Source organism: Varanus komodoensis, unplaced genomic scaffold, assembly GCF_004798865.1.
Source record: "Varanus komodoensis strain SLA01 unplaced genomic scaffold, ASM479886v1 scaffold72, whole genome shotgun sequence".
Taxonomy (NCBI): Eukaryota; Metazoa; Chordata; class Lepidosauria; order Squamata; family Varanidae; genus Varanus; species Varanus komodoensis.
This window is the reverse complement of record NW_025336374.1, coordinates 673,949-688,497: the sequence shown is the minus strand read 5'-3', so window position 1 is coordinate 688,497 and position 14,549 is coordinate 673,949. Positions and strand designations below refer to the sequence as shown.

At 42.9% G+C, this 14,549-nt stretch overlaps 1 protein-coding gene across 3 annotated transcripts in view; it reads left to right on the top strand.

Moving 5' to 3' along the window:
- CASQ2 (calsequestrin 2) overlaps positions 1 to 14,549 on the top strand; it is an 84,299-nt gene that overhangs the window by 23,943 nt on the left and 45,807 nt on the right. For all 3 annotated transcript variants that reach the window (XM_044452396.1, XM_044452395.1, XM_044452397.1), the window contains exons 2-5: positions 1,869 to 1,953; positions 11,415 to 11,515; positions 12,290 to 12,401; positions 13,305 to 13,378. In XM_044452396.1, coding sequence (XP_044308331.1) covers positions 1,869 to 1,953; positions 11,415 to 11,515; positions 12,290 to 12,401; positions 13,305 to 13,378 — 372 coding nt within the window. The remainder of the gene's footprint in view (positions 1 to 1,868; positions 1,954 to 11,414; positions 11,516 to 12,289; positions 12,402 to 13,304; positions 13,379 to 14,549) is intronic.

The window sequence follows — 14,549 nt, the reverse complement described above, 5'->3', positions numbered from 1 at the left end:
CTGAAGCCTGGTTCCTTGAGCTTTACTCCATTGGAACACATCTTGCCCTCCACTGCAAGGAAGAACAGGTCACAACCCTCCTCCACATGACATCCCTTCACATACCCATTGCTAGAAGACCCCCGCAGAGGCTCCTCTTCTCCAGGCTGAAAACACTCAGTTCCCTCAGCCTCCCCTCATATGTCATCCCTCCCAACTCAGCTTCTATTCTTGTGACCCTGCACTGAACTGATTCTAACCTAGCTCTGTCTCTTCTACAATGTGGAGCCCAGAACTGGATTCAGTACTCCAGCTGTGGACCCACCAGAGTTGTGTACAGTGCTATCAACACCTGCCTAGATCTGGAAGCCACACGTCTAGCTATACATTCAAGGATGGCATTTGCCTTCTTAACCACCCCATTACACTGTTGGTTCATGTTCAGCCTGCTGTTGAAAGTACCCTGAGATCCCATGCTGTTCTCTAGCCACTTGTTCCCCATGCTGTACCTGTGACACCTATTCCTGTGTCCCAAGTGCAACACCTTGCACTTATCCACATTGAATGCTATCCTGTTGTCCCCTTCCCACTTCCAAGCCTCACCTGCTTCTCAGTTGTGGCCACTGCCTCACTCTGTGAATTTAGTCAGCAGACTGAAAGTGTGGCTTGTTGCTCTCAGACAATTACCATACAGCAATTGAGTGTTGGACACAATGGGTTGGCATATCATTTGAATTGTATTGACTGTGTGACTTCACAAGTGTAGAAGTGGCATCAGTGGTTCCAATCTTCAAAAAGGGTAGCAGAGGGGATATGGGAAATACAGGCCAGTTAGCCTTATGTGCATTCTGGGAAAGATGATGGAGAGGCTCATAATAGGGAAGATCTAGAAACCTTAGATAGGGAAGGAGGTTGGCGGCCACACAACACAGCTTCTGCAAAAACAGGCCCTGCTAGATGAACCTTGTGGAATTTTATGACAAGGTTTCAAGGTGGCTTGATAGAGGGGATGCAGTGGATGTGGTTTATCTGGATCTCAGCTAGGTTTTTGACAAAGTGCTGCACAATATCCTGGTCAAGAAATTGTTACGATTTCGGAGAGATGGATGCACTTTCCAATGGATTAGGGCATGGTTGACAGCAAGGGCAAGCATTTAAAATCATCTAAAAAGGCAGCATTATTATTATTTTTATTATTATTATTATAACATTTCTATGCATCTGTCTACACATGCATATTTTCAGTTTTCATAACCTAATCTACTGATGCCATCAGAAGGTGCTACTGGTACAGTTTCTCCCCCTCTGCACTTCAGGCCCCCAGATCTACTCCAGAGTGTTGGGTGACCCTCTGGAACAGATTTTCAACAGATTTTTCTTCATCATTCCCTGTCCTGTAGCTAGATGCAATGTTAGATGACAAAAGTTCAAGGAAGACATCTGATGCAGCTGGGCAAGCCAGAACAGTATCTCTGATCTTAAAGGTAATAGAACCATTACGTATCTTCACACTGTTCTTAGATTGATCAGATTGACCTCTTTCCAAGAGGACCGTACTTTATTTGGAGAGATGGTACATCTGATTCCAGTAGAATGAGAAAGATTTGTAAGAACTAAACAGCAGGCACATATGTCACCCTAATGTTTTACACTACGGTGAGATGAATTGTATTTCTATTGTTATAATACTGCCTAAATCTTTATATTTACACATACAGCAATATATACACATTATGCAAATTGATGGCCCCTTTTGTCCTTTTTTTAGTGATGTATGTTTACTTTTGGAGCCCTTCATGAGTAATCTTAATCCTTCTGATCCAGTAGTGCTTCCTGTAAGATACTAGATGATTAGAGGGACTTACAACTCTGTATGGGTTTTTCTTCAGCTTGCTGCACAGGTCCTAGAAGACAAAGCCATTGGTTTTGGGTTAGTGGATTCCAAGAAAGATGCAAAACTTGCCAAAAAGCTAGGTAAGTGTGATCTGCTTAAAATCCCTAATGTGGCAACTGCTACTGTTGTATTAATGGTGGTTAAATCCAAATGACTATCCATAGAGCAATAAATGTTGGGCCATCAGCATTAATACTTCACTTGCAAGTGTCCTAATCAGACATGCTGTCCCAGAGTGTAGCTATCTGGCCTCAAGTGTGTCTGTTGCACAAGTTGTGACACAATAATCTGTTACACCAGCACCAACAAGCCTTGCCCTGACAATAATGATGTGGTTAAAATGGTACAAATCTAAAACTATTGTACTACTGCCATGTTGATGCAGCGGTCAAGAGGGTGAGCACCACCCTTGGATGCATAGCCAGAAGCATGGCTTCTAGATCAGGAGAGGTGTTGCTGCCACTGTATACTACTCTGGTGTGCCCGCAGCTGGAGTTTTGTGTTCAGTTCTGGGTTCCACATTACAGGAAGGATATGGCCAGGATGGAATCAGTGCAGCGTAGGGCCACAAGGATGGTGGCCAGATTCCAGGGTAGCCATATGAGGCGAGACTGAGAGAACTGGGTCTTGTCAGCCTGGAGAAGAGGAGACTTCGAGGGGTTCTCTTGGCAACATATAGGTATGTGAGAGGGTGTCACACAGAGGTGTGTAGAGACCCATTTTCCCCTATGGAGGATGGCAGGATGCATTCCAATGGAACACAACTCAGGGAATGAAGGTTCAATTTGGATGCCAGGAAGTACTTCCTGAAAGTTAGAACCCCTAGGGTATAGAATGGGCTTTCAGGGGAGGTGGTTGAAGCCCCATCAATGAGGGTGTTCAAGGATAGTCTGGACATACACGTGGTAGGCATGTCATGGGTGGAGCCAGCTGGAGGTTGAGGTCAGACAAGATGGCCCAGGAGGCTTCTTCTGACTTGCTCTGTTTCTATGTAATTATGTGCTAGTTTATAAGGTACTTTCTGAAGTTACATGATGAACCCCTGGGAAATGGAATGTTAGTTTGGACAAAGAATGACAAGTTCCTTAACCAAATTAAATGACAGAAGAATGCAAACCTGTCTGTCCTTTTATTTCATTGTCATCATTGTTGTTTTCCATTTAGTCTCAAGACTGGCACCACATCCTTATATACATCCAGTGTAGGTAGTTTAATACTCCTCATGGGAGCAGCTATGGAGTAAGCTGTGGCATATGAAAAGGTGAACTGAGGTATGCCATGCTTAGAAACACAGTTCCTTCAAGCAGTTTCATCTTTTACTGAAAGTCTGGTATTTCCTTTGATTCACAGAAAGGCACAATGCAAAGCTGGTATCCTAATGATTTGGTGATATACCTTCCCTTTATGAGATAAGATATATCACTATGGATTTCTCTATACAAGGCATTCAGTGTACACTTGTGTTTCCTCACTTTTAATAGTTTGTGTGTGTTTTATATAGATTCAATGAATTAGCAGAGTTGGAAGAAGCCAGTAAGGCCACCAGGTTGAACTTAACAGCTCATTGCAGGGCTCTAAGTAAAAGCATTCCTGACAGATGGCTGTCCAACTGCCTCTTGGATGCTTCCAGTGTGGGAGATGCTACAACCTCTCTACTAATTAGTTACATTGTCATACTGCATTAAGAGACAGGAAGATTGTGCTGATATTCAGCTGGAATCTGGCTTCCTGTAACTTGAATTCGGCTTTCTGTAACCATTATACTGTGCCCTGCACTCTGGGATGATCAGTAAGAGATTCTGGCCCTTTTCTGTCTGACAGCATTTCAAATACTTGAAGAGTATTTTCATATCTCCCCACTTCTCAAGGCTAACATGCCCAATTCTTTCGGTCTTTCCTCATAGAGCTTTGTGTCCAGTCCCCTGATCATCCTTGTTGCCCTCTCCTGAAACTTGTCCAGCTTGTCTGCATCTTTCTTAAACTGTGCTGCCCAGAACTGGACACAGTACTCCAGCTGATACCTAAGTAATGCTGGGTAGAGGGAAATTACTTTGTACTTTGTATGATTTGGAAGTGAAGCTTCTATTAATGCAACCCAAAATAGTATTTGCTTTTTTTGTAACCACATTACACTGTTGACTCATATTCAACTTGTGAGCTACAGCAATTCCAGGAACATTCCCATTTGTAGCATTGTTGAACAAGTGTCCTCCATCTTCAAACTATGCATTTCTTTTCCTTAGGTTCAGAACTTGGCACTTGCCCCTATTAAATTAAATTAGTCCAGCACTTCAACCTATCAACTTCTCTAATATGTGGGAGCTGATAAAAATGAAATTGAAGAGGGAAGTTAAGAGGATTATATCCTTCAAATTGCTTGCAGCTGACTTAAAACCACAATTATAAGGGGTTAATTAGTATTCATACCACAAGTTAGGAACAGTAGCACAAGGTCCAAGAAGTCACATAGCATATTTAACAAGTAGTCAAGAAAGTCATTAGAGAGAAGAAGACTTCCTTCAAGAATTCTTGTCCAAATCTAAAAAACAGAATGGAGTGCAAGGTTGATGCAAGTAGACAATAAGTGAAACAAATACTCATTTTGAGGAACATATTGCTAACAACTTCAAGGGTACAAATAAACTCACCCAATTTTTTTAAAACTATATGAAAATGCTGCAACTGAAAGAAGCATGGAGATTTCAAAGTGAGCCGCCCCGAGGCTTCCGCGAATGGGGCGGCATAGAAGTCCCCTAAATAAACAAATAAATAAATAAAGTCTAAAACCCAGGGACTACACCTTCTTTTCTGACAGATATCAGACATAGACATTTGTCTGTCATGGACATAGACAAGGATAGACATTTGTTAGATATCTAAAACTTCAATCTTGACTTTAAAGACTGTAAGGATTCAATCTAAGATATGGACTACCAGCCATTGGAAATTATCCGACCAGATGAGCAACAGGGAGCTAGAAGATGAAGACTGAATGAAAACATTTTACTACAAGATAAAGGAATGTGAAAGAGACTTAGAAGAGTTCTTTAGACTGAACAAAACGCGTACAACTGATGTTGTATTGGTATTTGAGGTCCTGTGACACCGCTGCAAGGCCCTTTTGGGTCTTGGGCCTAGAGGAGAGTGGGAGCAGCAGCAGCAAAGCCGAGCAGCTCGGAGAAGCTGGGGAGGGCATGTGCAAGTGACAAGGGCCCCAGAAAGGAGGTAAGGACTGGACTGCAGGTCAGGGGAGCCTAGCAGGCCTGGTGCATGTGGGAGAGGTGCAAGAGGGTGACATGAGCTGCTGGCTCACCATGAGGCCTATCTGAGGTCCTATACCACCAGTGGCATCCCTTAGCTGCACCCCGGGCTGCCCAGGGAATCTCTTCCCTTGAGTCATTTTTTAAAAAATGTTTGCTGTCTGCTGTGATACCTGTGACATAGAGTCATAGAATAATAGAGTTGGAAGGGGCCCTGAAGGCCATCGAGTCGAACCTCCTGCTGCTGCAGGACGCCACATTACATCATCCCACTCAGATGACTGTCCAGTTTCTTTTCGTTTGCCCTTCTCCCTCAAGAGAGGCAGGGACACACATACCCCAGGTGCAAGCTGCTGTCCTTCCTGGAGGAGGAAGTGAGGAGTCCAGACAAAAGGTTGAGGGAGGGGCTGAGGGAGAAACAGCTGGGAAGACATGGAGGCATGTCACCCACAGGAGGAATTGGCCAGCAAGGCATCCTCCATCTTTTAGCGCCAACCTGGAGCTGGGAAATAGGTTTTCTCCACTCGGGGGGGACTGACCTGTTCAGCCTGGGGCCAGATGCAACCAGGGGGATATTGATATTAGAGGTATTTTCAGTGGCATGGTGGTACCCCAAAAGATATACAGAAAATGGATAAGAAGTATAATGGAAAATCTTGTAAGTACAAAGAGATAGATGGAACATTTTATCATATGTGGTGGACATGTGACAGAATAAAAAAAAAAAATGGAAGCAGATACATGCTGAGATGCAGAAGATACTTAAAACTGACTTTGCAATGAATGCTAACATATTACTGAGTATTGTCCCAAAGACTATCCCAAAGATTATGTCAGAATTACACAAATATATGATAACTGTGGTAAGAATGATAATTGCCTCAATGTGGAAAGCTGAAGATTGCTTAGCTGTTGAAGACTGGGAAAACAAGCCAGCTGAGGATGCAGCAATGGAGAAGCTAACTAGTTATGGCAACAGAAGACTAGTTGAAGAATTTATTCGAAGATGGAAGATTTACTCGAGCAATTTAAATAATGGTTAAAGAAAATATGATTTATACCAACGTTTGTGACTTCACTCGCACAAAAGCAATGTTGAGATCTATAACTAACTGTATTGGCTAGATAAATATATGACAGAGAATGGAATTGGTGGGACAGGACAGTGGTTGACAGGGATCCTTGTTTATTGTAAATGTGCTTAAATGAGGGGTTGCTTGTTAAATCCTTAGAACAACGCTTGGCTTCTTTTTTCCATTCTTTTTTTTTATTATATACTCCCCCACCCTTTGTATTTCCTGAAAACAAATAAAAGATTTGCCAAAAGAAATCTTTAAATTGATCAGAAAATAGAAATGAGCTAGAGAAACAGTTGGACTATTGGATGATAATGGAACTAAATGAGCACTAAAGGAAGATAAGGGGCCTTCAGAGAAATTGAATGAATTCTTTTCATTAATCTTCACAGCTGAGGATAAAGAACAGAGTACACGAACTCATGTTTTCAGAAAGGGAGTGTGAGGAATTAAGGCAAACATTAGTTACAAAATATAAAATTCTCAATCTTAGTGACAAACTGAAAATTAATAAATCATCAGAACTACATGGTATTCATTCTGGAGTGCTGGAAGAGTGCAAATCTGAAATTGCTGACTTTCTTACAAAAATATGTGCTATGTTCCTAAGATGACTCTCTCTACCAAAGGACTGGAAAATGGCCAATGTAACACCAACTTGTATAAAAGGGAATGGGAGCAGGGAATCCATCTGTTCTGGGTCAATTGGTTGAAAACATTATTGAAGATCTACAGTAAGCATCTAGAGCAGTGATGGCGAACCTTTTAGAGACCCAGTGCCCAAACTGCAACCCAGAACCCACTTACTTATCACAAAGTGCCAACACTGCAATAAAACCTGAATACTGAGGTTTTAGTTTAGAAAAAAAAACAACTCATACATTAACATTTTTGTCTTAAAAGAAAAACACAATAAAAGAGAGAAGGAGCCATGTTCCTGTTCAGTGCCCCCAAGTTGGGGGACGCCAGGCTTGCTTGCACTCTCTCCCTCCTCTCCCCCAAACCATCCACCAGGAATGCCGCAGAAGCTTCGGCGGCGCTTGAAAGTTTACTGGAAGGGTGGAATGGGGTGGAGGGGAGAGAGAACTAAACTAAAAGTGAGGAGAGGCTATTGCTGATCCCTTCCACGCTTCCGTTGGGATCTTCCTCGAGGTGCCCCCACGGTGTGCCAAGCCTTGCGGGGTGGGGTGGGGAGGTGGGTCCCTGCTAAGCGCCCACTCCTCTCACTTCACAGCTGTTCCAGCCTTGGTTTGGCCTCCCTCCCGAAGAAGCGCCATATCGATCCCGGGCACCCTCTCTCTCCTCGCTCCAGCTGCTGCTGCTGCTCCGCCCCCTCGACCCCTTCACTCGCTCCCTTCGCCCAGCTTCCCCCCACCCCCTGCAGCCACCAGTGCGGGAGCCCGGCGTGGGAGCAGGCGTGCAGGCAGGTGGGCGCGGGACTGCCTGGCTGTGCCTGTGGCTACCGAGTTGGCAGATTCCCGCCACTACGCTAGCAGGGCGGTTTGGGTAGCAGCAGCACTCACATGCTGTGGGCTGGGAGGAGGAGGAGGAGGCAGGAGGAGGGCGCCGCCACCAGGGCTTGGCACGCCCGCTTGCTGCTCCCCCACTCCCTTCCTGGCACACCCACCATGGCTGTTGCGCCTGCCTCTGGCCACCTGTTCGATGCCGCCTCTTGTGGCGAGTCATGGCTAATGAGTGACATTGTTGCCTGGCGCCGTCACTCTTTCCGCATATGTGCATGGCTGCTGGGGCAATGCTGGGGCCACCTGGCTCACATGCCAACAGAGAGGGCTCTGTGTGCCCGCTGTGGCACGTGTGCCATAGGTTCACCATCACTGATCTAGAGAGACAAGTCAATATGGCTTCCACAAAGCTAAGTTCTATCTCATTAAAATATTAGAATTCTTTCAGAGTGTCAATAAGCACATGAAAAGGAACAATCCAGTACACATTTGTTTACTTGGGCTTCCAAAAGACTTTCCATAAAGTTCTTCATGAAAGACACCTGAGCAAAGGAAAAAAGGGGAAGTGCTATTAAAGATAAGTCACTGCTTGAAGAGTAGAAAACAGCGGCCATAAATGATGACTCCTCCCTCTGGCGGGGTGTAAGCAGTGCGATCTCACAGGGTTTTCTATAAGAACCAATGCTTTCCAGCCTATTCAGATGATCTAGAATTAAGAGTGAGCAACAAATTAACTGGGCAGCTGGTTTGCTATCCTGTGAATGGCATGCTGGACTACTTAGACTACTACTCTGATGCAGCCTGGCTTTCTTAAGTTCTTATGTTAAGATCACTTTGAATTTTATTTCTGCCTTCCAGGGATTAGCAATCCCATCCAATTTGTGCCATCTTCAAATGTGATAAACAATTCCTGCACATCCTTATCCAAATCATAAAATCATGGAATCATAAAATAGTAGAGTTGGAAGGGGCATATAAGGCCATCAAGTCCAACCCCCTTCTCAGTGCAGGACTCCAGTTAAAACATCCCTGACGGATGGCTGTCCAGTTGCATCTTGAACGCCTCTAGTGCGGAAGAGGCATTCAAGCCCTACGTCATTGATTCCATTTGTCCTGATGTACAGCTGGAACCTGACTACCTGTAACTTAAGCCCATTATTTTGTGTCCTGCACTCTGGGATGATTGAGAAGAGATCCTGTCATTCTTCTTTGTAACAGCCTTTCAAGCGTTTGAAAAGTGCTATCATGTTTAGCCCTTCAGTCTTCTCAAGGCTAAACATGCCCTGTTCTTTCAATCACTCCTCAAAAAGCTTTATTTCCAGTCCAGTGATGATATTTGTTGCCTCTTCTGGACCTTTACAAGTTTGTCTGTATCTTTCTTAAACTGTGGAGCCTAGAACTGGACACTGTACTCTAGATGATGCCTAACCAATGCCAAATAGAGGGGAAATTGATTTCTACAAGGGGTTTTCAAAAGGTTTCAGCACTTTTATATTTTATAAATATATTTTATATATTTTTTGCTGATAGCATTAAAAAGTTGGTGTGGCGCTGCGAAAAATGCATCAGAAAGGAAGGTGACTAAGTAGAAAAGTGATGTAATTTGTTTTTGAAATTCTTAATAAATAGAGTTTTTAAAAGTGCAGAAACTTTGAAGAACCCTTGTATTAATGCACCCATTTGCTTTTTTTGCAGCCACATAACATTATTGACTCATAGTCAACCTGGGATCGACAATAATTCTCTCTCATTTGCGGTATTATTGAGCCTAGTATTCCCCATCCTGTAACTGTGCATTTGGTTCCCTTTTTCCTAGGTGCAGACTTAGCATTTCTCCCTATTGAATTTTCATTATGTTGCCTTCAGGCCAGCACTCCAACCTATCAAGATCACTCTGAATCTTTTTTCCTCCAGGGAAACAGCTATCCCATCCAATTTTGTGTCATCTGCAAATCTGATCAGTATTCCTTACACCTCTTCATTCAAGCCATTAATAAAAATGTTGAAGAGCACTGGGTGCAGAACTGAGCCCTGCATTGCTCCACTCATTACCACTTTCCCGTCCGAGCAGGTGCCATCTTTGAGTCCGATTCTGTAGCCAACAGTGAATCCATCTGATAGTTGTTCCATCAAACCGTTTTAACTAGCTTTCTGATCAGAATATCATGGGGTGCTTTGTAAAAAGCCTTGCTGTAATCAAGATATATTATGTCAACAGCATCCCCACAGTCCACAAGGGAGGTCATCCGATCAAAATCATTCATAAAAATGTTGAAGAGTACTGGCCCCAGGACTGAACCCTCTAGTATCCCACTCAATCCCTCTTCCCAATTTAAGAAGGTGCCATTGATAAACACTCATAAGAGTTGTTTGCCATGGGACTGATCATTATTCTGAATTTATTAAAATTAGCTTTCCTAAAATTGGGGGTATGTGTTTGGCTTTTGCTCCTTAAAGAACAGAATTCAAATATGGCATGGGTCACTTTCGCCCAGAGTTCCCAGAACTGTCACTTTATTCAACTAAGTCATCCTTGTTGACCAGAGTCAAGTCAAGGATAGCCAATCCTCTAGCTCCTTCCTCTACCTTCTGTAGGAGGAAATTATCAGTAACACAAATCATGTACTTCTTTGAGGGACCACATTTGACAGAATTTGTATCATAACAGGGGAAACTGAAGTCCCCGGTTACTACTGTACTATGCCTCCTTGAAACATTGGCAATTGGCTTTTCAAGAATTTAATTCTTGTATTCTCCTTTACTGGGCTCTCAGTAGTCGGCTCCAGCTAACATGTTCCTTGTATTCCTTGCTCCATTTATTTTAATCAGATTCTCTTGATAGAACTACTAAGATCATCCTCCTGTATTTCTGTGAAGAGATATGTATAGTGTGACTCCACCTCCCTTTCTGTTCCTTCTGTTCTTCTTGAACAGGTTATTTCCCTCAATTGCTGAATTCCAGTCATGGGGAGTCATCCCACCACATTTCAGTTTCAGCTATCAAGTCATATATGCCTTCCTGTATTAAGATAGGTGCAACCCATCCCTTGCCAGCAGTCTGTCCTCCAGGGAGTGTAGATTGTCCTCCCAGAATCCAACTCTCGCATGTTGTTGCCACCTTCGTAGCCAGACATTCACCTAGAGTAGTTTTCTGCCTCCTCCTATCCTCGTCAAAGTACTATCTGCGCCCCAATGTTCTTGAGTTTACCTCCCAAAACTTCTAAGTTTGATGCAATTTCTTCAAGGTTCTGCTTGGTGGTATTGTTTGTTCTCAGACAGATGGAAAGGAAGAGGTACATGTCAGTGGGCTTTATGAGCATTAGCAACCCTCCAGTTAAATCACTAATCTGTCCTCCAGGGAGACAGCATGCCTGGCAGGTCCATGATATTCTCATGCTCCACTGCCTTTGCATTGCTTCCAAACTTTTTTTTAAGAGTGAGGAAAGTGTAGTGTTATCTGGAAATGAGAAGCTTAGGTGTTATCACAATTCCAGTATGCTGCAGCTCCACCTTGTGGTTAAGTGTTTGAACATATAAAAAGGCAGAGAAAGAAAAAATAAACCCTGAGAGAAATGGTGCTTGTGAAACAGTTGATCTTAGACCCACAAAGAATCTGGAATTAGAAACCTCAATTAAAAGGCAGGTTAAAAGTCCTATATACAGACACTCTGTATCCTGGACAGGAAGATTTTCTACATCACACTATATTCACATGTTATATAACATTATGCCTTCCTTCCAGGTTTGGATGAAGAAGGAAGCCTATATATTTTTAAAGAGGACCACATCATTGAGTTTGATGGGCAAATGGCAGCAGATGTTTTGGTTGAATTCCTCCTAGATGTAAGTGCAAATGGCCCAATAAATTCATTCCATTTCCCAATTATGGAAATAATCTATTATATTTGCATCTTCAATGGCATATTTCAGAAAAGAAAGAATGGCATGATATGTGATACGTGATATGAGACATGAATGGATGCACATTTGTCTAAAGGACTTATTAATTGCAATTATTAGTCAAAGATTAAAGTGCAATTGTTTAGTGAATTGTAAATAATTAATTCCATTGATTAAATTAATTGATGGGGGAATCAACTTGCATTACCTGATGTAACATGTGATGGCAATCACAATCACATGTTGGGGATTACATGAGCAGGGCCAGTTGGAGCCAGGAGTCAGACTAGATGGTCTGAGAGACCTCTTTTGACTTGCTTTGTTTCTATGCTTATATTCTTAAACAACACTCTCCTTTTTTCACCCAATACTGTGCTGATAGAATTGTCTTAATCATTAGCAATGATAATTGTTAACTTCTGCATTGTTTAAAGCTCCTTAACTACATCAACTACCCTCACTCAACACAGTAGATCTTACATATGAGTAATATGCAAAGGATTGGAAGCAAGGTTGCAAACCTGAATCCTGGAAAGCAACCACTGAACCCTGAGGGAGTTTGAAGTAAAATGTTTAGGATGTCTTGCAAACAGATTTGCTACTTCTACAATATTCCCCTAAACATGTGTGTGCATTTTGTTTCATATCAGGCAATAGCTATTCCATATGTGTTGCTAACAGATTGCTCTTTCTGATTAAATTCCTTTGTCATGACAGCTGATGGAGGATCCAGTGGAAATTATTAATAACAAACTGGAGCTACAGGCCTTTGACCACATGGAAGAGGAAATCAAACTGATTGGCTACTTCAAAGGAGAAGATTCGGAACGTATGCTCACTTAAATGGTTCTCAGGATTGGATGAAATCTAATCAATACACTATGGCAGGACAAATAGAGCTCTCTTACGCATTCTTGCATTTTTATTGGCTGAATATGTTCAACATGCTAATGTATGCATGTTTATCACTGCAATGTTAAAGCTGAGTCAAGTGTTTAAATTCAGTGGAGGTTTGTAAGGAGGAGGTTGGGGGTTGTACCTGTGATTCTAAGGTATGGCCACAGCATGTTTATCCAAATGTCTGAGCATGTGCCTACCCAAGGCAATGTATTCTGTTACAGTTTCTTTCCCTTCTTCTTTGAACCTGTAAGAATGTGATCTTATGTACATCCACATACCAATGATCATAGTCAAATTCTGATGGTCAAATTGCATGTGTATTGTGTGAATGGGTTCTTAAAAGTAAATAGCAGGGGCAGCCCTCTCCCTCAATCTCAGTTGGAATTGCAGTGGGGGCAAGGGATCGAAGCCACGCTACCTGATTTTTTTTGTCTATCTTCAATATGAAATATGAGCCAGAGAGAGAATGATATTATTTATTTTTATGTGTATTAAATACCTATGTTACCAAGGCCAGACATTAAATGGCTATGCTTAGAAACAGTTTCTGTACCCCAAATATATTTGAGGAACTTGCAATCTTCCCTTTCAAGCAAGGCATGTAGAGTCTGCTACTATGTGTGATGAACTGTTTTATATAGCAGGGATAAAGAAGCTTTCAGCAGCCCTTCCAGTTGGGCCTGTTTAAAAACTGCATTTCAAACAGACAAAATCTAAGGGCCAAATCTCATGCAAGTTTGAGGGCAGTCCATGCTGGCTAGAAAATTCTAGGAGTTGTGGGGCATTTCAAACAAAAAGAAAATGGTTTTGCTTTCTCCTTTCTCTCTCCCAGATTACAAAGCATTTGAGGATGCAGCTGAACACTTCCAGCCCTACATAAAGTTCTTTGCCACCTTTGACAAAGGGGTAAGCATCATCATATTGGTAGAAATGGGTTCGGACCAATGGGTAATGCTGGAGTAGCCCAGAGCACACAGTGTGGAACTCGGGTGGCTGTATACCTTACAAGCTATTAACAGGGCCAAACCCAGTTGTGCTGTTTTGGGTTCCAGGTGAAGACATTTCCCAGGAATTTTGGTCTTTCAGTTGTTGCTTTAAATCTGGTGCTATAGTTAAATCACTGAAGTTGTTAGACTTCATTTTGGTTTTTAGTGTTTTTTTTTTAAATTTCATAGACTCATAGAATAGTATAGTTGGAGGGGGCCATGAAGGCTATCAAGTCCACCCCCCTGCTGTTGCAGGACACCACATTACACCATCCCACTCAGATGGCTGCCCAGTTTCTTTATAAATGTCTCTAGTGTGGGAGAGCCCACCACCTCTCTAGGCAGCTGGTTCCACTGTTGTATTGCTCTGCCAGTGAGGAAGCCCTTCCTGATGTCCAGCGTGAATCTGGGTTGTCACAGCTTGACATGATTATTCCGTGTCCTACACTCCGACATCAGCAAGAAGAGATCTTGACCTTCCTCTTTGTGACAGCCTTTGAGGTACTTATAGAGGGGCATCATGTCGCCCCTCAGTCTTCTCTTCTCAAGGCTGAATATGCCCAGTTCTCTCAGTCTCTCCTCATAGGGCAGTGTTTCCAAACCCTGGACCATTTTCGTTGCCCTCTGCTGGACCCTTTCTAATTTACCTGCATCTTTATTAAATCTTGGTGCCCAGGAGTGGGCACAGTATTCCAGGTGGGGTCTGACTAGTGAGGAGTATAGAGGAACTACTACTTCTCTTGATTTGGAAGTAATCAAGAGAAGCATTTGCTACATGCTATATAAATTGGTTCAGAATAGAACTGCTAGGATGTTAATGGGAACTGGCCAGTTTTCACATATAATGCCGGTCCTCTACTGGTTACAATGGCTACCAATTGAAGTCCAAGCCCAATTTAAGGTGCTGGTTATGACCTATAAAACCCTTAAACAGCTTAGGTTCGGGATACCTGAAGGAGTGCCTTCTTCCCTATGTGCCCTCCTGCCCCTTGAGATCTGAGGCAAAGGTCCTGCTACAGGAGCCTTCCTTGAAGGAGATTAGGAGAGAGAGTACCCAAAGGAGGGTCTTCTCTGTGGTGGCACCCGGACTG